The sequence below is a fragment of the Xenopus laevis genome, chromosome 3L (genome assembly GCF_017654675.1).
Source record: "Xenopus laevis strain J_2021 chromosome 3L, Xenopus_laevis_v10.1, whole genome shotgun sequence".
NCBI lineage: Eukaryota > Metazoa > Chordata > Amphibia > Anura > Pipidae > Xenopus > Xenopus laevis.
In genome coordinates, this window is record NC_054375.1 from 121268943 (window position 1) to 121292993 (window position 24051).

At 38.2% G+C, this 24051-nt stretch overlaps 1 protein-coding gene across 2 annotated transcripts in view; it reads right to left on the reverse strand.

The window, feature by feature from the left end:
• igf1r.L (insulin like growth factor 1 receptor L homeolog) overlaps positions 1-13556 on the reverse strand; it is a 166842-nt gene extending 153286 nt beyond the window's left edge. For both annotated transcript variants that reach the window (XM_018253259.2, XM_041586870.1), the window contains exon 1: positions 12338-13556. In XM_018253259.2, the coding sequence (XP_018108748.1) occupies positions 12338-12416 (79 nt within the window). In that variant the 5' untranslated portion in view covers positions 12417-13556. The remainder of the gene's footprint in view (positions 1-12337) is intronic.
• Between the last annotated feature and the right edge of the window lie 10495 nt (positions 13557-24051).

Below are 24051 nucleotides of genomic sequence, written 5' to 3' on the forward strand. Positions count from 1 at the left end.
CGTGATTGTGGATTGTGATAGATAGAGATAGATAGATATATATAGATATATATAGATATATATATATATATATATATATATATATATATATATATATATATACACATATATTTATATATATACATATATTTATATATATATATATATATATATATATATATATATATATATATATATATATATATATATATATATATATATTATATATATATATATATATATATATATATATATATATATATATTATATAAAATATACACAAAAGCCATGAATATCCTGTAAATTAAATCCTTATAAACGGTGACAAGCTTTAGTCATGTGACAGAAATGACATCACTACTCACCGTTTATAACTGTCATCAGTTATAAACGGTGAGTAGTGATGTCATTTCTGTCACATGACTAAAGCTTGTTCATTATAATAAATAAAGTACCCCTTGTAGGAAAATATGAGGATATTAGAAATAACCTCGGAGTTCCATGACCTGTATAAACTTATAATACCTTTATATTTTACAATAAGTGTTACTTTATTCACTATATAATCAGCAAGCAGAATCAACAGAAAACCCTGTAACAAGAATTTCAACATATGTTCTTCTTTCAGCATTCCATAAGACAAGTACAAAGGAAACACAGTAACATATTTTGTGTTTCTAGTTTAAAGGGATACGGACGATTTTATAAACTAATTTGCCGACCCAGGACCTAATATAATAATGGGTACAGCAAAGTTTTGTACAAAATACCCTATTCCTAGGGATGGTACAGTGGGCATTACAGAATTGTGTTGGCATTGCTTTGGTCTGAAAGGGTTCAGATGCCCATTTCTGATTAAAGCAACTATTGCATTTTACAGTCCTTTTCTTACTTGCCCCCCAAAAAAGTTAATGAAAAAAATATAAAACTAATAATATTGTTCAGCAACCAATAATATCAAGACAAATTGCATGGCAGGTCACATTTCAAGAATTCTAAGAATGTTACAACTGTCTAAGTCAGCTATGTGTGGTATTTTCTTTCCTTCTAGCTGAGCATTCAGTTTTATCCTCCACCTTATTTTTGTGGTTTATCTTTCCTGTCCTATTCATCTTTCATTCTGACATTTAAACTGCTGCTGGGTTGCTAGAGTAAAAGTCCTAGCTACTAGACAACAATTCACATTTCATGCCAGAGTGCTGCTGACTTAGCTAAATGCAATCATTTTATTTATAGGAACAGACTTAAAGGGATTATGTCATGATTTTTATGGTGTCGTTTTTATTTCTAAATGACACTGTTGACACTACAAATAATTCACTCAACCATGTAAAATGTAATTTATGAACCAGCAAGTGTATTTTATTTAGTTGTAATATTGGTGTGTAGGCAGCCATCTCAGGTCATTTTGCCTGGGCATGTGTTTTCAGAAATGGAACTGCTTTCTGACAGGCTATTGTTTCCTCTACTTAACAGAAGGAATCGCAGTGGGACATGGATTTTTACTATTGAGTGCTGTTCTTAGATCTACCAGGGAATTGTTATATGGTTACCTTCCCGTTGTTCTGCTCGTGGGCTGCTGGGGGAGAAGGGAGGGAGCTGATATCAATCACTTCAACTTGAAGTGCAGCATTAAAGAGTAACTGAATTTTATCAGAAGACAAGTCACATCACTGGGGGCAGCTGGGAAACTGACAATATGTCTAGCCCATGTCAGATTTCAAAATGAAATATAAAAAAAAATCAGTTTGCTCTTTTAAAAAACAGATTTCAGTGCAGAAGTCTGCTGGAGCAGCGCTATTAACTGATGCATTTTGGAATAAAAACATGTTTTCCCATGACGGTATCCCTATAAGAATACTACTGTCTGCATCGCACAAAAGTTATGATTTTAATGTGGGCTACGTCTTTAAAGATGATGCGTTTGATGTAGAAATAGAATTACAACAACAACAAAAAGTCAAATATGAACGGGGGGCGGGGAAATTGGGTTGATGCAAGGAATTGCAGTTGTACAACAGCTACAGTACTACTAGGGGTTGCTTATTTCTCCTTTACAGGCATTGTGTGCCGAAATGACCATTAGCACAGGGCAACACATCTGAAGCTAAATGACTTTAACATCAGTGCAGCTGTTGCCTATTTACCTCTTCAGACAAAATTCCAGTCTAGTTCAGAGTGTATGGCTGCTTGCTTTTAGCTCTTTCCCAGGTGAAACATTTAGGGCAATTACTCTTTTTGTCAGCCACATTTAATCAGCTCACAGAAAAGAAAGGTTCCGCCAGATTTCACAGAAGTCTCAACTTGAAAACACGAGAAGAAATATTTACTTTTTCATGCCTCTAAACTGATGTCTTTAAGAAGAAAAACCTATTATTTCCGTGAGCGTGTTACACATCGCTTGAGTTAAATGATGTGATGGATGTTGTGCCATGAGAGAGAGAGCCCTGCGCCATTGTGCCAAGCATTGTGTATACTCACAATACATCCCTTCTGATAGGGAACACACTGCAAAATTCTCAACTTGCCTCTATTTGCACACAAACATGGAGTTTGTTTTTGTCTATGTGTCTTTATGCTTTTGGTTACCTTTAAATTAATGAACTACTGAACATTAGAAATGAATCCAAGATCATTTTGTTACAGGGCTGAATCTGCACCCTTAGGGGCACATTTACTAAGTTCGAGTGAAGGATTAGAATAAAAATTATTTTGAATTTTGAAGGGTTTTTTTTGGCTACTTCGACCATCGAAAATCGTTCGACTATTCAATAGTCAAAGTACTGTCTCTTTAAAAATACTTCGACCACCTACTTCGCCACCTAAAACCTACCGAGCACCAATGTTAGCCTATGAGGAAGGTCCCCCATAGGCTTTCTAGGCAATTTGGGATTGAAGGAAAATCGTTCGATCGATGGATTAAGATCCTTTGAATCGTTCGATTCGAAGGATTTAAGCGTTCGATAAAATGATTTTTCCTTCGATCGTTTGATCTAAAGATTTGCGGAAAATCCTTCGACTTCAAATATCGAAGTCGAAGGATTTAACTTCAATGGTCGAATATAGAGGGTTAATTAACCCTCGATATTCGACCCATAGTAAATGTGCCCCTAAGTGTTGCAAAACTACAAGTATAAGCATCGCCTACATCAGCAGATCATATGGAGGGATTCTGGGAGTTGTAGTTTTGCAGCATGCAGAAAATATAGCCTATTCATGGGTTTGCAAACTTTTGCAAAATATTTTGCCATAAGAAATCCATTTAGAAGTTGTGCATTTTTTTTTAAATAATAAAAACTGTTTGTTGTTTATATCATGCAGTTTTTTTTTCAGCACTTATTTACAGAAAATGTACTGGAGTTTTCATCTTTTGCAGGAATAATGCTTACGGTATAAAAGGCATGAGGGTAGGAAAAAACTTCAAATAATGTATTAGATAAACAAGCCCCCAGCATGTACTCCTAATGCAACACTGCAATAACTGTCATCTTTCTCCTATGGCAGCCATATATTAAGGAGTTAGAAAACTGCACTGATATTTTCCATAATGTACAGCATTATTATATACTAACAGTCCAAATTTTATTGGATTCATTCATATGTACTTATAACTTGTGGTGCAACTAATATACTAATATACCCGGCGTCTACATTGAGTTCACCTACAGACACATTTAGATATAAAAATATTTTACATTACATTAAACAAACCCAATAGGCTGGTTTTGCTTCCATTAAGGATTAATTAATTATATCACAGTTGGGATCAAGTTAAAGGTACTGTTTTATTATTACAGAGAAAAAGGAAATCATTTTTAAAAATTATTTTGCTTATAATGTCTATGGGAGATGGCTTTTCTGTAATTTGGAGCTTTCTGGAAAACTAGTTTCCGGATTAGAGATCCCACACCTGTCACACACAAAGTTATCCTGATGAATATAATTTATATATGAAATTTACAACCCTGAAGCATCCCGCAATTCCTGATGGGAGTTGTAGTTCAAACACCAGATGACAGATTACAAAACCCCAATATCTCCAATTTTCCAGGAAATAATCATACTTAAAACATGACAATTTATAATCCCAAATACATTCTTTCAAGTACAAATCATAAATGACAAACTGAAAGATTGTCTTGTAAATTTACATTATTTCAGACTTTTTATAATGAGACTTAGAGATAACCCTACTAAATTATTTCTGCATTGCCTCTCAGCTATTTCCATCAATTTCATTTTTGAACATAACAAAAATGTCAGATTTCTATAGCTATGTGTAAATAAAACCCAGTTTTGCTTAGTACTAATTTATATATACATCACATTATTCCCTGAGGAACACATTAAAGGCTGTTTACTAAAAGCATGTGCTGCATCAAAAATTTACCAAGAACAAACATCAGGAAAACACTTGAGTTTAGAAACAGAACTTTGGAAACTGCAGTAATAAAAAGGGGGAACTTACTTTTAAGGCAAGAAAAGCAAAATCAGAATAGAACATAATCAGTTCAAAATTCCAGATGATATCATTTAGGGTCAGTGAAAGTTTTGCCAACAGACAATGAAAAAGATCAAGTCCCCAAGAGAAAAAAAAAAAGAACTATTTATGGAAGGTTTTCAAAAAGTCCATGGATTAAAACAAAACTCAAAGTCCAAACAAATCAAGAACAGAAAAGAACTCAATGATTCCCTACAAATAAAAATATACATTTCCAAAAAATGAAAACATTTTTCAGTATAACGGAGTTATATCATGATTAGGGCATAAAACTGTCATAATGGCAATTCCATAACTGCCAGTTTACATAAAATGCTGCATTGCAGGCAGTGTTTCATCCATGTGTTGCTAACAATCTCTAAAGCCCTTATCTTTCTGCAAAGCTGTACAACAATATGCTTCTGCTAATGGAGTCTGCAATCAAGGCTCTAAAATCCTAAAACAGTTTTAATCAGGAGGCAAATGTGTTCATATATATTATATGCTAAAGAGGAAGTGTTTCTAACGAAGCAGAATTAATATGAAAAATATACATAACACTTTAACAATGAGAAACAAAGGGTTCACAAGGGTGTGAAGCACACAATCCAGTTTAATTCTTTGCAAGGGCTGTAGAGTATTTTTTTTTTTTTTCATAACCATGTTAATAAAGGTATGGGACCTATTATCCAGAATGCTTGGAACCTGGGGTTTTCCGGATAAGGTATTTTTCTGTAATTTGGATCTTCATACTTTAAATTTAAGTAGAAAATCATGTCAACATTAAATAAACCCTATAGGCAGGTTTTTCTTCCAATAAGGATATCTTAGTTTTAAATCAAGTACAAGGTACTGTTTTTATTACAGAGAAAAAGGAAATCATTTTTAAACATTTGGATTATTCTGATAAAACGGGAGTCTATGGGAGACGACCTTTCTCTAATTCAGAGCTTTCTGGATAACGGGTTTCCGGATAACGGATCCATACCTGTAATGTAGTTTTATTAGCAAGGAAAATCCCATACATTCATATATACTCACAACACAACCTATAGGTCAGTCTCAAATTTCTAAAGACTGTGCCTTTTCAGAAAAAGTAGCAATTTCATGTGAATAAAATAAGTCTTGCAAATACACCGTTTTTCAAGACTGCAAATTTGATATTTACCAGCACAAAAATAAGCAGAGATTAACATGTCTATTTTTTTTTTTTTTAAGTTTATATTTAGTGCTCTCTCCTAATAAGTGTAGATGATAGGAAAAAAGAATAAAATGAGGCCGATACATGTGTAGACAGTTCACAGAAAGAACCGTTTCATTTAGATTGTCTGGGTATATACAAAGCGGCAATTTAGTACATTCCAGAATTGTGACTAACAATCTGATTAGTTGTGAAAATGTTGGAACATTCTGATCGATGCCTAAGGCTCGTGCCTCTTTAGAAAATGTATCAGCATATCCTGTATGTAGAAGGAATACACATCATATTCATTCTGCCCTACATGTATAGATGGTGCAGGAACAGCCCTTATGAAAACAACTTTTCAGCAAATCAAGGTCAAATGACTTTGGAAGGAAAAACTTACACAATAATCCACAACAACTTGTTGCAACAAATAGGTGTAGCCATAATGCAAGTGAAGGTAAAGAGATGAAAGAATACACATACATGCTACAAATAAATGAAGAATATCATCAGCTCTCTATGTAAATAATTGTTGTATTCTCTCTCTAACTATGCTTCAATTTAAAACTAAAATTATTTTATAGATACAATCGGGCGCATTCCTAATGAGTCCAACTAACGACTCCAGCTATATAGTTCAAAGCACCTGGAAATGACACCAACATGAAACACAGCCAAACAAGATTTTTTAAAAAAGACTACCGTATATCCACACTATCCTATAAAATGTAAGAAATTGCATTTTATTTAAAAAAATAATTGCAGTGTGTGCAGTATAAATACACCGTGTTGAATATCATTTAGGAACACACATATATATATATTTCAATAATTTATGTCTTTTGGCAAGGAATGAAAATATTTGTACCCTTGTTAAACATGTGCTATATAAAGTCTGTCATTCCTCTTAAAGCAGAAATATTCAACCTGTGGCTCACGTGAAGAAATCTATAATCTAGAGGCCAGCCGGGAGAAGAGGGGAGGGAGGGGGTTATGGGAGTTGTAGTTTCACAGCCATAATCCTTGTTTTAGAGGAATTTAATTTCTTGCATATTATACTGAATTTTATGAACTAGAAACTGTAAATAAATAAACCTTTACACCACTGCATGTGCTTTATTTCCCCTTAAGAGCATATTGTTCCATAACAATCCCTTTTTTACATTTATCTAGAAATCCTAATTCATTCCATATGGCCAGGAACATAATGCTCTCCACTACAAAATAAATGAGAGAGCATATATGATGAAGGAACAGTCCCATTGCTAGATGTACAGCAGTACAGGTAAAGGATCTGTTACCCAGAAACCCAAGCTCTGAATTATGCAAAGGCCGTCTCCCATGGGTTGCATTTTATCCAAATAATACAATTTTTTTAAAAAAAATATTCCTTTTTCTCTGTAATAATAAAATAGTACCTTGTACTCGATCCAAACCAAGAAATAATTAATCCTTATTGGAAGCAACACCAGCCTGTTGGTTTATTTAATGTTTACATGATTTTCTAGTAGACTTAAGGTATGAAGATCCAAATAACGGGAAGATCCGTTATCTAGAAACCAGGTCCCGAGCATTCTGGATAATATGTCCGATACCTGTAAATGAGTCTAATGAACTGCATTATATACTGCACACTTCCATAAGACTAACAAGTGATACCCATGTCAGTATTTAATGTATGACCTACAGTTTTCAGGTCTGGAATCTTCGCAATCAGACATATTCCCCAAAGGTTCCAAAATGAATTAAACGCAGACAAAAATTAAAGATTCATGATCCCATTGCCTCCACGCAGAGTATGTCAGTGAGCATCAACGCAGTCAAGAGGCACCTATGCATATACAACTATCCTTACTGTCTGCTGCGAGTGGGGATGATCCTATTCATTTTTAGGGTTTAGTTCTCCTTTAAGCAGCAGGCTCTGGATAAGAGGGGAATTTTACCTCTTACTGCAAGGAATGATTCAGCCATTATCTTTACATAAATACAACTGACTGCGAAACAACTGGAGCAACAGATCAAATATCACTGTTAACCAACAAATCATTTTAGTTTATAGGATATTGCCTAAACAAATGGATCCGGGATATGGATATTAAAACACAAATCTATATGGGGGGGATATAATGTATATATGAAATGTACCCCAGATCCCTTTGGAAGTGATTGTAGGGCTATTCCTAAGGATATCATAGCACAACAATGTGTTTGTGGATATAAAGAAGTGATGTTTGGTAGCGATTGTGGGTGAAGAAGTTAAATCATAATTCACATCTAATACACAAAAGCCATGAATATCTTGTAAATGATATCCTTATAAACTCTGACTCGTGATGTCATCAGTTATAAATAGTGAGTAGTGATGTCATTTTGTCACATGCCTCTCTAAAACTTTATTATGATAAATAAAGTACCCCTTGTTGGAAAATAAGGATATTAGAAGTAACCTCGGAGTTCCATGATCTGTATAAAATGGTCATGGAACTCCTCGGTGACTTATAATATCCTTATATATTTACAAAGGCTATTGTGATACTAAGCTCTAGAGTTAGTATAGGTATGGGTATATAGAATTTAATTAAAAGTAGGGAGGGGTGTGTGAATGGATGCTGGGTTTTCATTTGGAGGGGTTGAACTTGATGGACTTTGTCTTTTTTCAACCCAATTTAACTATGTAACTACTTTATTCACTATATTATCAGGCGATATTAATACAGTTTATACATGAGCTGCTTGTATGGCTGCTCTGTAGATAACAGAACAGAGGCTAAGCTGAAGTATTCTTCAGGATGGCTTTCCTTGTTGGGGGATTATTCTCTATGTTTCTAACACCACTGTTACTGCAAGAACCTGGGGTGCTCTGGGGAGCCCCCAGATCATTCAAACACCTTCAAAGCAATCCTGTGTTAAGAAGAGATAGCTGGATTTGGGCTTCATAAATATAAATTAACTCCACTCTATTATTCTTACAATGACAAAAACCAAACAATCTTGCGGGTGTGCACCCAAAGCATGCTGTATTTTTGAAACCAATAGCTACTCTTGTTTTTTTTTTTGTTGAAACCCAGCAACACACAGGCTTGGCATCAACTGCCACTGCAAACAGAACTATATGTCCCAGCATACCCTACGAGCCATGTAGATACACTTCTTAAAACAGCTGCCAATAACTGCCTCTTTCTTAGTAACACTTACATGGACTCTTTTTACCAGACTGATGTGGCAGACACTTGGTATAAGAAGAATGGGTAGATCCAGTTAATTTTCCTAGGTATTATTTATCTTTGATCACTCTAATGGCTGGACTAGCCAGAAGCACATTCTAGCACCATAATGATAACAGTTACCTGCAGTTCTAACTTAAATAAATTGCAAGATTTCCCAGGCACACTCATTACATTTATTCTGATCTAGAAACATTGGGGTCTCCTGAATATGCCTAAGAAACAGTTAAGCCAGAAATATATTAAGTGCTAATAAGACACAGGACAATCGGGTTTATATTTCACATTGCTTATACCGTATGGGTAATGCTTGCTTGGTTTTATGGATTAAATATGAAAAAAATTGTTTTTAATTAAAAATGTATAGTTCTACAGCAAAATAAAAACAGACAGTGAAAATAAGTAAATGACAGTGAAGGTAAGCAAGTGTCAGTTTCCTTTATGTTTATTAAACAAGTCAGAACTGGGGGGGCATGTGCAGGGGACACTCCCCCAACTGATGCAAGAATCAGCAATAGATCAGGAAATAATCTTTATAGAAGCCCCACACCGGGTAGATGGAATATAAATGCAGAGAGCAGCATTGCACCCAAATGATCAATAGTAGAATCACAAGACTTTGCAGAAGCCGTATTTGTGCCGTGTTGTTTTGGTACCACCTTTTGATTGCTATGTGATCCTATATACAAAGCACTGTCTGTATCAGCGACAAGCTCACATTCTGTCTTACCTACTGTACTAAAAATAACACCCACTAGGATTAAGGGACCCCTGTTAACCTCTCCAGTGCCTAGGAGAAAAGTGAATTTCTTTATAAAAAAAAAAAAAAAAAACCCTGTCTGGAAGAGATAGGGCAATGGGAAAATGCCAATCCCAGACACACAAGCAAAAACAGAATCCTAGCACACAGCCTGCGGTACCAGTTTAATTAAGGATAGTGCAAAGTGGGAGCCGCCAGTTGGGTCTCCCATACAAATAAAGCTGGTGCTGTTCTTCTAGAATGACTGCAAGGGTACAGTCACAAGCAAATGTTCTTTAAATGCATAGACAGGATCAAAATAAAGAGCATTTAACTGCTTGTGGGATTTTGCTACTTGTAAGCTGTGATACCTCTCTGTATATAAGATCAGGGATATGTATGTTTGTATATGTGTGGATAGATAGATGATAGATAGATAGATAGATAGATAGATAGATAGATAGATAGATAGATAGATAGATAGATAGATATAGAGATAGATAGATAGATAGATAGATAGATAGATAGATAGATAGATAGATAGATAGATAGATAGATAGATAGATAGATAGATAGATAGATAGATAGATATACAGACATATGTATGGGGGGGGGAGAGAGGTCAAGTTGGTGGCAAATGAAAACACAGCCTCAGAAGCTTACTATTAAAGTCTGAGCATTACATGGAGACACAGGGATTATTTGTAATGTTATGTCTGGTTCACCTAAAGTATGATTGTGTCTGTATATGGCAGACACAATGATCACATGGCAGAGGAGAGAGTAAATATCCTTGGTGTGCCTTTATTGTGGAGCGGATCAGCACAGTCTTTGGACAGGGTTCTGCTGGCAAATCAACCACCGGCAGCATTTATTAATGCCATGCAAGAGATACACACATCTCTGTCTCTCCTTCATTGTAAGTGAAGCACTGGGCGCAGCACTTCCCAAAACACATGTAAAACTAGCTATTATCATTATTAGGGTAATTCTTATACTTAAATATGAAAAACACAAAATGAGAAAATATTTGCATACAGTTTTCTCCTAAACTTGAGATGGTAATAAATCTTGGCAGGAACCACACAATTGGGCATAAAAGGGGAAATAAAAGGGAGGGAAGCAATCAAGGTTCAATCCCCTGTAATTAAGCACAATCATTGTTTTTATATCTTTAACTTCAGTATTCAGTGATTGGTGCAGCATGATAAAGTACTCCACACACACATATATATATATGATCCTGATGACGGCTCGAGTCTAAGAGCCGAAACGTTGAATAAACCCTTTTTTTTTTTCATCACAAGACCTATAAGTGCGGATTTCTTTGCTCTATTGATATTGATATATGTTCTAGCACCTAGGCATTTCCATTGCTTTCTGAGTGCACCTATCGAGTAGTTTGTGTGTATATATATATATATATATATACACATATACACACACACTGTCACCTTGGACATGGGCATGTAGGGTATGCATGTGTCAGATACCATATAATACTATCCCCAATATCCATTGTATGGTTTTGGCCTGACTCATATAAGGGATTGATCATAAACTTGGGTGCATAGAAAAGTCATAAGGATGCTGCAAGTCTGCAACTTTGTGTCAGTAAAGAGGTTGCGGAATGTCAGTATCATGGTGCATCAGTTGCCGGCAACATAAAGAAACAGTAACTTAGCTACTGGGTAAAAGGTAAAACGGTCACATCCTTGAGGTTAAGCCGTGCTTCTGTTTCTCCCAAGCATTATCACTAACATTCATTACAGTACAAACAGTGTAGACTAGAATACAACTAGATACATGTGCATCTCTTGAACTTCACACCTGTCAAAGTGGGGCAAGTCTATGGTGCTTTTCCCCCGGAAAGCCCAAAACCAATCATGGACGGTACACGAGCAGGGCGGTAGCTGCCTGACCTGAGATTGATATGATGCTACAATTGCAATGATGAGCTTACAACTTAGCAAAACAGTGGCTGCATTTACTACTAGTGAGTGAGTGCAATCTGGGGGGAGGGGGCAGCAACACGCAGTTATTTATCAGCTCCCGGAGGAATGCTGGGATTTGTAGTCCAACAGGAGCAAGTTTGTGGACTATAAAGCACAGCATGACACTGAATGATATTTAAAAAGTATAAGCAGCAGTGAGAGAGTGGTTGATACGTCAGTAGAAACGATGCAGCATGTGCTGTAATCCATTAGTAGAATACACATGCACTTATTATATATATTGTGCCACTCACAGAGACACATCCATAGTATTAACCACAGGAGAAAGGAAACAGCTATCAATAAGCAAAAGCCAAGACATTGGTGGCAGATATGCCCAACCTGTTGTTGACTACAACTCCCAGCATTCTCCCTAATTGACAAGAGGCTGCAGACTGGGCATCTCTGGAGCTGCACAACAGGAGCTCGGGGCACAGAAGGCTGAGCTGTATCATAGATGTAATATTGCAATGATTTATGGCTCTCTGGGGCCCCTGAGAGCTCGGGGAGCTGCGTATTCGTAAGAGCAGGTGGGACTCAAGCCAAGGAGAGGGGAAGTGCGGGTCCTGACCCCTGAAAGCCTGTGCTCCCCACTGATGCGCAGCAAATCCGCCACAAGTACAGACTGATGCAGCGACGAGTACAGACTGATGCAGCGACACTTCCCAGACTGCGTGGGAGACCCACGTGCCCAGGATCCCCACGGGATAAACTAAGGGGCTGTAGGACACTCACCTTTGGCAGCCGCTGGTCCCAGACACAGGAGGAGCCCCAGGATCCAGGCCGTACAAACAGGCACCAATTCGGCCTTCATGTCCACAAACAAGTCCCCGCGTAGAGGGAATCCAAGCAAATGCTCATCCACACTGCCAGGAACTCCCCCCTGGCCCGGAATAACAAAAATGGCGCCGCCGGTCCTTTTCTACCTGGAGCACAAGCCCTGGAGTTCCCGGGTCACCTTGCTCTGGAACCTGCTCGGATCGTGAAACGTGGATTATTCAGCAGCAGCAGCGGCGGCGGACTGGCCGAGTTGTGCTGAGGAGCAGAGAGCTAACACCAACTCTAGGGGGAGCCCCTGAGCTTCAAGGTCCCCCCTGCCCTGACTGATAGGCAGAGGGACAAGGGGGTTACTTGGGGTTCCCTAGATGTAAGCGCCGCCCACTACGAGGAGTTGGGCCCCGTTAACCAATGCGGGGGGGCATGGATTTCTCCCTTGTTTCTCTTCGTATCTCCCCCGATCCCTGGCGGTGTCTGTACAGACGTCGTATATCCCCGGCCTGAGGGGGCGCTAGTAAATCCGCCTGATGCTGGGTCAATCCAAGTGTGCGGCTCCTCAATCCCTTGGGGAAACGTTGATCTCCCCCGGCGCACAGTGTGTCAGTCCAGCCGCTGGAATCGGGCGCACGGAGGAAGCTGATAGGAGAAAGCCGAAGCCCGCACCTCGCCCTCCTCTCCCTCCATGTCAGCCCCGGGCACAAGCCACTATCCCACGGCAGCAGGAGGCCGCTACTGCACACCCGCCGGACCAATGAATGGACTAGACTATCCCGGCCCGCCCGACTCGCCGCCGACCGAGCGCTTCTTTTGGGCTCTGTGATAAAGCCTTAAAGCTGCGTACAGGCTGCGCTCCCGCTGCTTGTTGTCCGTGTGTGTAGGGATCCCCGGGCCGCCGCCGAGCCTCTCTCATTGGGATCTCCTCTCAGTGTGTGCGCGGCGCTAATGCTGTAAACAAGAGCCTGAGCCGCACTCTCTCTCTCTCTCTCTCTCTCTCTCTCTCACACACTGGGCTGTCTGCAAAGCCTGGACTGGGGGAGTTACTCCTGCTGCACGGGAATCAATGCTAATACTGATGCTCTCTGCCTGGCGCATCCCAACTCACATCTACTCACACACATACACGCTATCTAATCTACTCACACACATACACACTATCTCATCTACTCACACACACTAACTCATCTACTCACACACATACACACTATCTCATCTACTCACACACACACACACTAACTCATCTACTCACACGCATACACACTATCTCATCTACTCACGCATACACACTATCTCATCTACTCACACACACATACACACTATCTTATCTACTCACACACACATACACACTATCTCATCTACTCACACACCTACACAATATCTCATCTATTCACACACCTACACACTATCTCATCTATTCACACACCTACACACTATCTCATCTACTCACACACCTACACACTATCTCATCTACTCACACACACACACACACTATCTCATCTACTCACACACACACACTATCTGATTTACTCACACACACACACGCTATCTCATCTACTCACACACGCATACACGCTATCTCATCTACTCACACACGCATACACGCTATCTCATCTACTCACACACACATACACGCTATCTCATCTACTCACACACACACACACTAACTCATCTACTCACACACATACACACTATCTCATCTACTCACACACACACACACTAACTCATCTACTCACACGCATACACACTATCTCATCTACTCACGCATACACACTATCTCATCTACTCACGCATACACACTATCTCATCTACTCACACACACATACACACTATCTTATCTACTCACACACACATACACACTATCTCATCTACTCACACACCTACACAATATCTCATCTATTCACACACCTACACACTATCTCATCTATTCACACACCTACACACTATCTCATCTACTCACACACCTACACACTATCTCATCTACTCACACACACACACACACTATCTCATCTACTCACACACACACACTATCTGATTTACTCACACACACACACGCTATCTCATCTACTCACACACGCATACACGCTATCTCATCTACTCACACACGCATACACGCTATCTCATCTACTCACACACACATACACGCTATCTCATCTACTCACACACACACACACTAACTCATCTACTCACACACATACACACTATCTCATCTACTCACACACACACACACTAACTCATCTACTCACACGCATACACACTATCTCATCTACTCACGCATACACACTATCTCATCTACTCACACACACATACACACTATCTTATCTACTCACACACACATACACACTATCTCATCTACTCACACACCTACACAATATCTCATCTATTCACACACCTACACACTATCTCATCTATTCACACACCTACACACTATCTCATCTACTCACACACCTACACACTATCTCATCTACTCACACACACACACACACTATCTCATCTACTCACACACACACACTATCTGATTTACTCACACACACACACGCTATCTCATCTACTCACACACGCATACACGCTATCTCATCTACTCACACACGCATACACGCTATCTCATCTACTCACACACACATACACGCTATCTCATCTACTCATACACATACACACTATCTCATCTACTCACACACACACACACTAACTCATCTACTCACACACATACACACTATCTCATCTACTCACACACACACACACTAACTCATCTACTCACACGCATACACACTATCTCATCTACTCACGCATACACACTATCTCATCTACTCACACACACATACACACTATCTTATCTACTCACACACACATACACACTATCTCATCTACTCACACACCTACACAATATCTCATCTATTCACACACCTACACACTATCTCATCTATTCACACACCTACACACTATCTCATCTACTCACACACCTACACACTATCTCATCTACTCACACACACACACACACTATCTCATCTACTCACACACACACACTATCTGATTTACTCACACACACACACGCTATCTCATCTACTCACACACGCATACACGCTATCTCATCTACTCACACACGCATACACGCTATCTCATCTACTCACACACACATACACGCTATCTCATCTACTCATACACACTATCTCATCTACACACACACACATACACACTCTCATCTACACACACACACATACACACTATCTCATCTACTCACACACACACATCACACTATCTCATCTACTCACACACATACACACTATCTCATCTACTCACACGCATACACACTATCTCATCTACTCACACGCATACACGCAATCTCATCTACTCACACACATACACGCAATCTCATCTACTCACACACATACACACTAACTCATCTACTCACACACATACACACTATCTCATCTACTCACACACACACACACACGAACTCATCTACTCACACACACACACACGAACTCATCTACTCACACGCATACACACTATCTCATCTACTCACGCATACACACTATCTCATCTACTCACACACACATACACACTATCTTATCTACTCACACACACATACACACTATCTCATCTACTCACACACATACACACTATCTCATCTACTCACACACCTACACAATATCTCATCTATTCACACACCTACACACTATCTCATCTATTCACACACCTACACACTATCTCATCTATTCACACACCTACACACTATCTCATCTATTCACACACCTACACACTATCTCATCTACTCACACACCTACACACTATCTCATCTACTCACACACACACACACACTATCTCATCTACTCACACACACACACACACTATCTCATCTACTCACACACACACACTATCTGATTTACTCACACACACACGCTATCTCATCTACTCACACACGCATACACGCTATCTCATCTACTCACACACGCATACACGCTATCTCATCTACTCACACACGCATACACGCTATCTCATCTACTCACACACACATACACGCTATCTCATCTACTCATACACACTATCTCATCTACACACACACACATACACACTATCTCATCTACACACACACACATACACACTATCTCATCTACTCACACACACACATCACACTATCTCATCTACTCACACACATACACACTATCTCATCTACTCACACGCATACACACTATCTCATCTACTCACACGCATACACACTATCTCATCTACTCACACGCATACACACTATCTCATCTACTCACACGCATACACGCAATCTCATCTACTCACACACATACACGCAATCTCATCTACTCACACACATACACGCTATCTCATCTATTCACACACATACACGCTATCTCATCTATTCACACACATGGTCAGATGTATTGATCCCGTGGATGTTGCTACCATACAGCAGGGATCCCCAACCTATTTTACCCGTTAGCAGTGATGGGCTAATTTGGGCCTCTTTGCGGAAAAATTAGCGAATTTCTGCAAAATGGCAAAAAATTTGTGAAACGGCGCCAGTGTCTCGTTTTTGACGCCAGTGTCCGTTTTTGGACGCCGGCGTCTAATTGTTTTCTTGATTCGTTGGCAAATTTTTGCGGTTTTGTGAATTTATTAGACGGCAGCAAATCATGGGAATTCGCCACAAATTCGTGCCTGGCAAATAGATTCGCCCATCACTACCCGTGAGCCACATTCAAAGGAAAAAAATGTTAAAGAGCAACATAAGCATGCAAAAAAGGGAAGATCGATTCTAAAGAAGGCAGGGAATTTGCCTAGTGGAAATATAAATAAGTCTGGTGTATGGAATGGTACATCTTTACATCTGTATTCTCCCTCTAATTAGTTACCCAATGGTTGTGCCTTCCTGTCACAACCAAGGTGTCTCATTGGCCCTCTGCATAGACTATTTAGTAACAGTGGCTTCAGTAGGCCAGTAATTAGTACTCATGGGAATCTGGGGTTTTATTGGTTGATAGCAAGTGTCCAACTCCAGAATGTAGGATGTGGTTTAAAAAGACCTGAAATACCTGTTATCCAGTATGCTCAGGACCTGGGGTTTTCCGGATCACAAAACTTTCAGTAATTTGGATCTTCACACCTCAAGTCTATAGAAAATCATGTAAACATTAAATAAACCCAATAGGCTGGTTTTGCTTCCAATAAGGATTAACTATATCCTAGTTTGCATCAAGTACAAGGTACTGTTTTATTATCACAGATAAAAAATAAAACAGTTTTTTAAAAATTTGGATTACTTGATTAAAATGGCAGTTTATGGGGCACAGACTTTCCATAATTCAGAGCTTTCTGGCTAACGGGTTTTCGGAAAACGGATCCCATACCTGTATTGACGTAACTCCTAAGGTGTTCTTGCCTGTTTACTAGTGAATTGTATCTGTACTTTGCAGATTTGAGTGTAAATGTATACACATGCAGCATGTCCTGTTTGGCAGCAAACCGCACATAAATGAATGAATCGCTGCTGTACCTATGAAGGTGATAAACATGGAAAAAAAGAGGTGGAGGGGGAAAGCACAAAAATAAATTGTACTTGAGTAGCGGTTTAGTGTCTTTTCTTTAGCTTCACAATTCTCTTGAAACCCTAATTTGCACATTGCTTTCACAACTAGCTGTCAGAAGCTTCAGAGAAAAGGAAAATGCGACACTGATGTGGGCAGTGCCAGTAAGGCTGTGCAATTGCGACTGTCAGGGACCCTGTTTACACTGTTTCAGATGTGCACTTAATAAAAAATAAACTTGTTTTTGAAGTCTGTAGGCTGCAGTCTGAGACACTTGTGGTTTATTCATGTAAAGCCCCGCAGGCGCAAATATATGAACATTTCCTTAGTGTGTAAGGCCATTATACCTGTGTATTCTCTATACGTTTTCTGAAATCATTTATGAATGTGACACAAAGGTGCATTGGGTGTCTCAATACATAAAGAAAATTGTTGGTTTTAAAATAAAATAATCATTCCGGTGCAGGTGTTTGGACTAAATTACACCCTGAATGAGTGATAGGCAGAGCTCGCAAATAGTTTTCTACATGTTACTAGGTATGTATCTCAGACGTATCATTGGACACCTGCTCAGAGCCATTGGGAGTCTGAGAAGAGACAATGAGCCTCATTTACAAAATAAGTACAAAGTGCAATTTTTGAACACAAAGGGGCAGATTTACTAAGGTTCGAGTGAATTTTCGAAGTACAAAAAGTTTGAATTCCAAAGTAATTTTTTGGATACTTCGACCATCGAATAGGATACTACGGCTTCGAATTTACTTCAACTTTGATTCAGTAAAAATCAAAAAAAGTAAAAATCGTTCGAATATTCGACCATTCAATAATCGAAGTACTGTCTCTTTAAAAAAAACTTCGACTTCAATACTTCGCCAAATTAAACCTGCCGAATAGCTATGTTAGCCTATGGGGACCTTTTCTAAGTCTTTACACATTGAATAAAAATCGTTCGATCGTACGCTAAAATCGTTCAATTTGAACGATTTAATCATTCGATCGAACGATTTTTATTCGATAATTCAGTGAAAAAATTTTGAATTCTATGGTCAAATTTTGAAGTTTTTTGTACTTCGAAATTCAACCCTTGATAAATCTGGCCCAAAGTGCCATGATGTATTTACTCACAATGCAGCATTTTGTTGTCCAGCATTCCAGCGTCTGTAACAGTTTGCAACTTTAATTACAATGTTCATCTTTGATTTAGTTGCCACAAGTCAGTTGCAATTATAAATAGGGATTAGCAAAATATTTTGCTGCGTTTTGCACCGAAAAATCATCCATAGACTCTAAGATATAGTAAAGAAACGTCACATGGTTTGAAAAATGTCTCGCAAAAAAAACACCCATTGATTTTAATGTGTTTGACCAAATTTTTGCCGTTTTGCAAATTTTTTCTGTGAAGCGATACAGGTCAGATTTGCCCATCACTAGACACAACCTTATAAGGGAATTTACTAGCTGTACCCTAGGGGCAAATTTACTTTATGGTCGAATATCAAGGGATTCAACTGTCAAAGTTAAATCTTTCGACTTCGAATATAGAAGTTGAAGGATTTACCGCAATTTCGTTCGAATGATTAAATCCTTCGAATCGAATCGATTCGAAGGATTTTAATCTATCGATCGAACGATTTTTCTTCGCCCAAAAAAAGATAGGAAAGACCTTCCCCATAGGCTAACATTGACTTCGGTAGGTTTTAAGTGGCGAACTAGGGGGTCGAAGTTTTTTTTTTTTTTTTAAAGAGACAGTACTTCGACTATTGAATGGTCAAATAGTCGAACGATTTTTAGTTTGAATCGTTCAGTTCGAAGTCGTAGTCAAAGGTCGAAGTAGCCCATTCGATGGTCGAAGTAGCCAAAAAAAAACATTCGAAATTCTAAGTTTTTTTTAATTCTATTCCTTCACTCGAGCTAAGTAAATGGGCCCCTTTGTGTTTATGCAGGTCATTGCATGCTAATCATTGGCGTTAAATTGTTGCTCCCCTCTAGTTGCTTGGAGGATGTATGAGTGCAAGTACCTATTTTCAATAGAGTAAATTGGAGTTCAAGTTTACAGTTGTACCTTTTATATATCTGATAATGTATACAAAGCAATTTTCGAGCCAAAGAAAGGCAACATTTGACCACCATGGCCATTGTTTTAATGGAGACTATGAATTTAGTTGGTTGCTCTAGCTAGGGGAAGATATTGTGGCACTTCAATTTCATATACAGTATGTATGGATTAGGATATAATGACCTATATAAATATGCTTTACAAAATAGCTTCATTAAAGAGGTTGTTCACCTTTAAATTATGATACAGAGAGTGATATTCTGAGACAATTTGCAATTGGTTCAATTTTATTATATGTGGTTTCTGAGTTATTTAGCTTTTTATTCTCCTGTTTGCAATTTTAGCAATCTGGTTGCTAGAGTCCAAACTACCCTAGCAACATAGGCCATAGGCAAATAATTCAAAAACTATTAAAGAAAAAATGAAGGACAGCTGAAAATTTGCTTACAATTAGCCGTTGTATTACATACAAAAGTTAATGTAAAGGTTAACCACCCCTTTCATTCTATAGCATGTACCTGTTCCTTAGGTCTGCTGTTAGAGCTCAGCCTTCTGAAGTGGTTGCATTCTGTAGTAGCCTTACCTTTCACTGTTTCTTGCCATTTTTAACATTTTTAACTTAAAGGGATTCTGCCATGATTTTTATGGTGTAGTTTTTATTTCTAAATTCCACTGCATATATTTAATTCGCTATACCACATAAAATTTCATTCCTGAACCAACAAGTGTATTTTTTTAATTTGTTATATTGGTGTGTAGGAGCCATCTCAGGTCATTTTGGTTTCAGAAAAAGCCAGCACTTTAGGATGGATCTGCTTTCTGGTAGGCTGTTGTTTCTTCTACTCAATATAACTGAATGTGTCTCAGTTGGACTTGGATTTTTACTATTGAGTGCTGTTCTTATATCTACCCAGGGAGCTGTTATCTTGTGTTAGGGAACTGCTATCTGGTTACCTTCCCATTGTTCTGTTGTTAGACTGCTGGGGGGGTGATGCCACTCCAACTTACAGTACAGCAGTAAAGAGTGACTGAAGTTTATCACTGGGCAACTGGGAAACTGACAATATGTCTAGCCCCATGTGAGATTTCAAAATTAAATATAAAAAAAAAATTGGTTTGCTGTTTTCAGTGCAGAATTTTGCTGGCGCAGCACTAAGGGGCAGATTTATCAAGGGTCAAATTTCGAAGTGTAAAATACATCGAAATTCGACCATCAAATTAAAATACTTTGAATTCGAATATCGAAGTAGAAGTATTTTTCACTGAATTTGGCCATCGAACGATCGTAGTAAAATCGTTCGATCGAATGTTTAAATCGTTCGAATCGAACGATTTGAACGATTTTAGCGTACAATCGAACAATTTTACTTTGATGTGTGAAGACTTAGAAAAGGGTTGTAAAAGGTCCCAATAGGCTAACATAGCACTTCGGCAGGTTTAATTTGGCGAAGTATTGAAGTCACAGTTTTTTTAAAGAGACAGTACTTCGATTATCGAATGGTCGAATATTCAAACTATTTTTACTTCGAATCGAATTGGAAGTAAATTCGAATTCGTAGTATCTTATTCGATGGTCGAAGTATCCAAAAAAATTACTTTGAATTTCGAATTTTTTTACTTCGAAAAGCCCCAGAGCAAAGGTTCAATCTGCAAAGCAAAATATTGCTGAGGACTTTATTTGTATCATTGTAAAATGATGTTTGGGTCTTCTCAGTAGCAAGTTCATGACTGTGAATCTATTCACTTTGTTGCCTGCCCTTTTCATTTTTTCCCCTTCAGATTTTGCTGTTGTCTTGTCCCAGGTCTTTTCAAAATCAATTCAGAATAAACCAACTTCAAGTGGAAGGTCAGACTTGATTTGGCCAAGGTTCCATTTGTTTGTTTTCCTTGCTGTCCCCACTGTATCCTTATGTGCTCGCCAGCACCGGAGTTCAAAGTCATCAACACTTGTCATTTCTGATCCTTGTTTTTATAGACATTTTACAGTGTGTTTAAAATGTCTTCTCTGGGTGTTTTATCCTCATTCTACCAGGTGCCAAACTGCCTCGTATTTCTTGGCTACTGGATCCTTTTTTTAAAATCATTGATTCAAGGAGGCATGAGTTGTCCACGCCTTTTATGTCATCACCGTCTACTCTATAATAACAAACTAAATTAAATTATCAAATATAAATCCATTGGACTCAACCTTTTCAGAACAATATACAGAAGAATGCAAACAAAACCTCCCTGCAGGCCAGCTGCCAATTCAGCCTCACAAGGGGAAAATCTCATCCAAAAATAGATAAGAACCATTGCTGCCATATGATGCCATAAAGAACTCGTGAATATCATTTTGATCGCAAGTTAACTTTCAGTCAACCTTTTGTAGTCTCCTTCCTCATGGTGCAGTGTGCGTTTTTTTTAGTTAGTATAATGTTTGCGCTCTGCTCTTGTGTCCTAGAGAGAACGTTTCTCAAAAAGAGTTTTTACGGTCCTCTAATAGGAGTGTAAGTTTAAATCAGCACTCCAAATTATTTTGTCTATAAAGAATATTACTCGGAGCGTTGTCTCACTTGTGTGACAGCACCAACTGCAATCACTCCACTTATGTATGTCACTAAGAAAGACGTCAATCAGAATGGCACATCTCTAAATGCATATCCGACGATTGAAGATATTAACCGATTCCATGTGATCATTACAATAATGATCCAGTCCTGGCAGTCAAAGACGTTACGGTCGTTACCATTTGGTGTGGAGTAGAATATAGTGTTCAAAATACAAAAATATAAGATTATTACCTCCTAGATAGTAATGGATTAATATAATTATCTCAAACTCTCCCAACAAAAATTAAAGAATAACATTTAGATCTGCATTGGTGCTAAGGGTCAATGCACTCTTCAGAAGTCAAAATTGCACAAAACAGACCCAACAACACAATTAAAATAAATAAAACTCAAAGCAACACCTCAAGAATAAGTGGCATTGGGTCCACAAGGTATATTTCTTTATATAGAAAATAAGTGCTACGTGCAATAACAACAAAAGGCACAATAGATAGTATTTTAATGCAATTTTCTCTTAGTGCACAAAAGAATATAAAGAAAGGAACCAGATTTGCCATGTGAGAAACCCTCGTTTAGGAGCTAAGTTTTAAATTATGGTGATTCTAATGTACCTCTACTGGATCAGCACTTAAATATAGATAATGGCACTAATCTTGTTAGAGTGAAGCCATAACCAGCGTGTGTATTTTATTATGTTTTACTATTTGTAATACATTTTGTAGCTAACTTGCATCAGCACAATATACCTGCTGCTACAGGAATTTTATACTATATATAAGGGCACAGTGGCAGCAGGTTGTTTTGGTAATTTTGTAATGCTTGTTTAGAAGCTAGTTAATTCGCCTGCCAACAGCCATTCACAATAGTTTTTTTTAGTTTTTTTTCAAATATTTCCATATAAACATTGATAACAAAAGTGGAGAAAAAGAAAACAAGAGAGAGAAAGTGCATAGCCTGTTTCAACAATGAATGCTGGCAGACTAAAGGTTATAGACTTATAGAATGCAGCAGACTAAAGGTTATAGACTTTTGCAGTGATGGTGCCAAAGGTATTTAAGTGTCGAACCAGTAGAGGCACATTGGTATCCCCTTGGTAAAGGACTAAAAACACGAGGGTTCTTTCACATGCCAAATATGTCTGCCTTGCTTTTTAAATTCTTTTATGTGAGAATTGTAATGTACAGGTATGGGACCTCTTGTCCAGAATGCTCTGGACCTGGGGTATTTCGCATAATGGATCTTTCCATAATTTGGAACTTCATACCTTAAATCTACTAGAAAATCACATAAACATGAAATACACCCAATAGGCTGGTTTTGCTTCCAATAAGGATTAATTATATCTTAGTTGGATCAAGTACATGGTACTGTTTTATTATTACAGAGAAAAAGGAAATCATTTTTAAACGTTTGGATTATTTGGATAAAAATGGGAGAAGGTCTTTCCGTAATTTGGAGCTTTCTGGATGAGAGTTTCTGGATAACGGGTCCCATACCTGTCAAAATATCCCTTTTTTTTTTTTGGCAAACCCCATT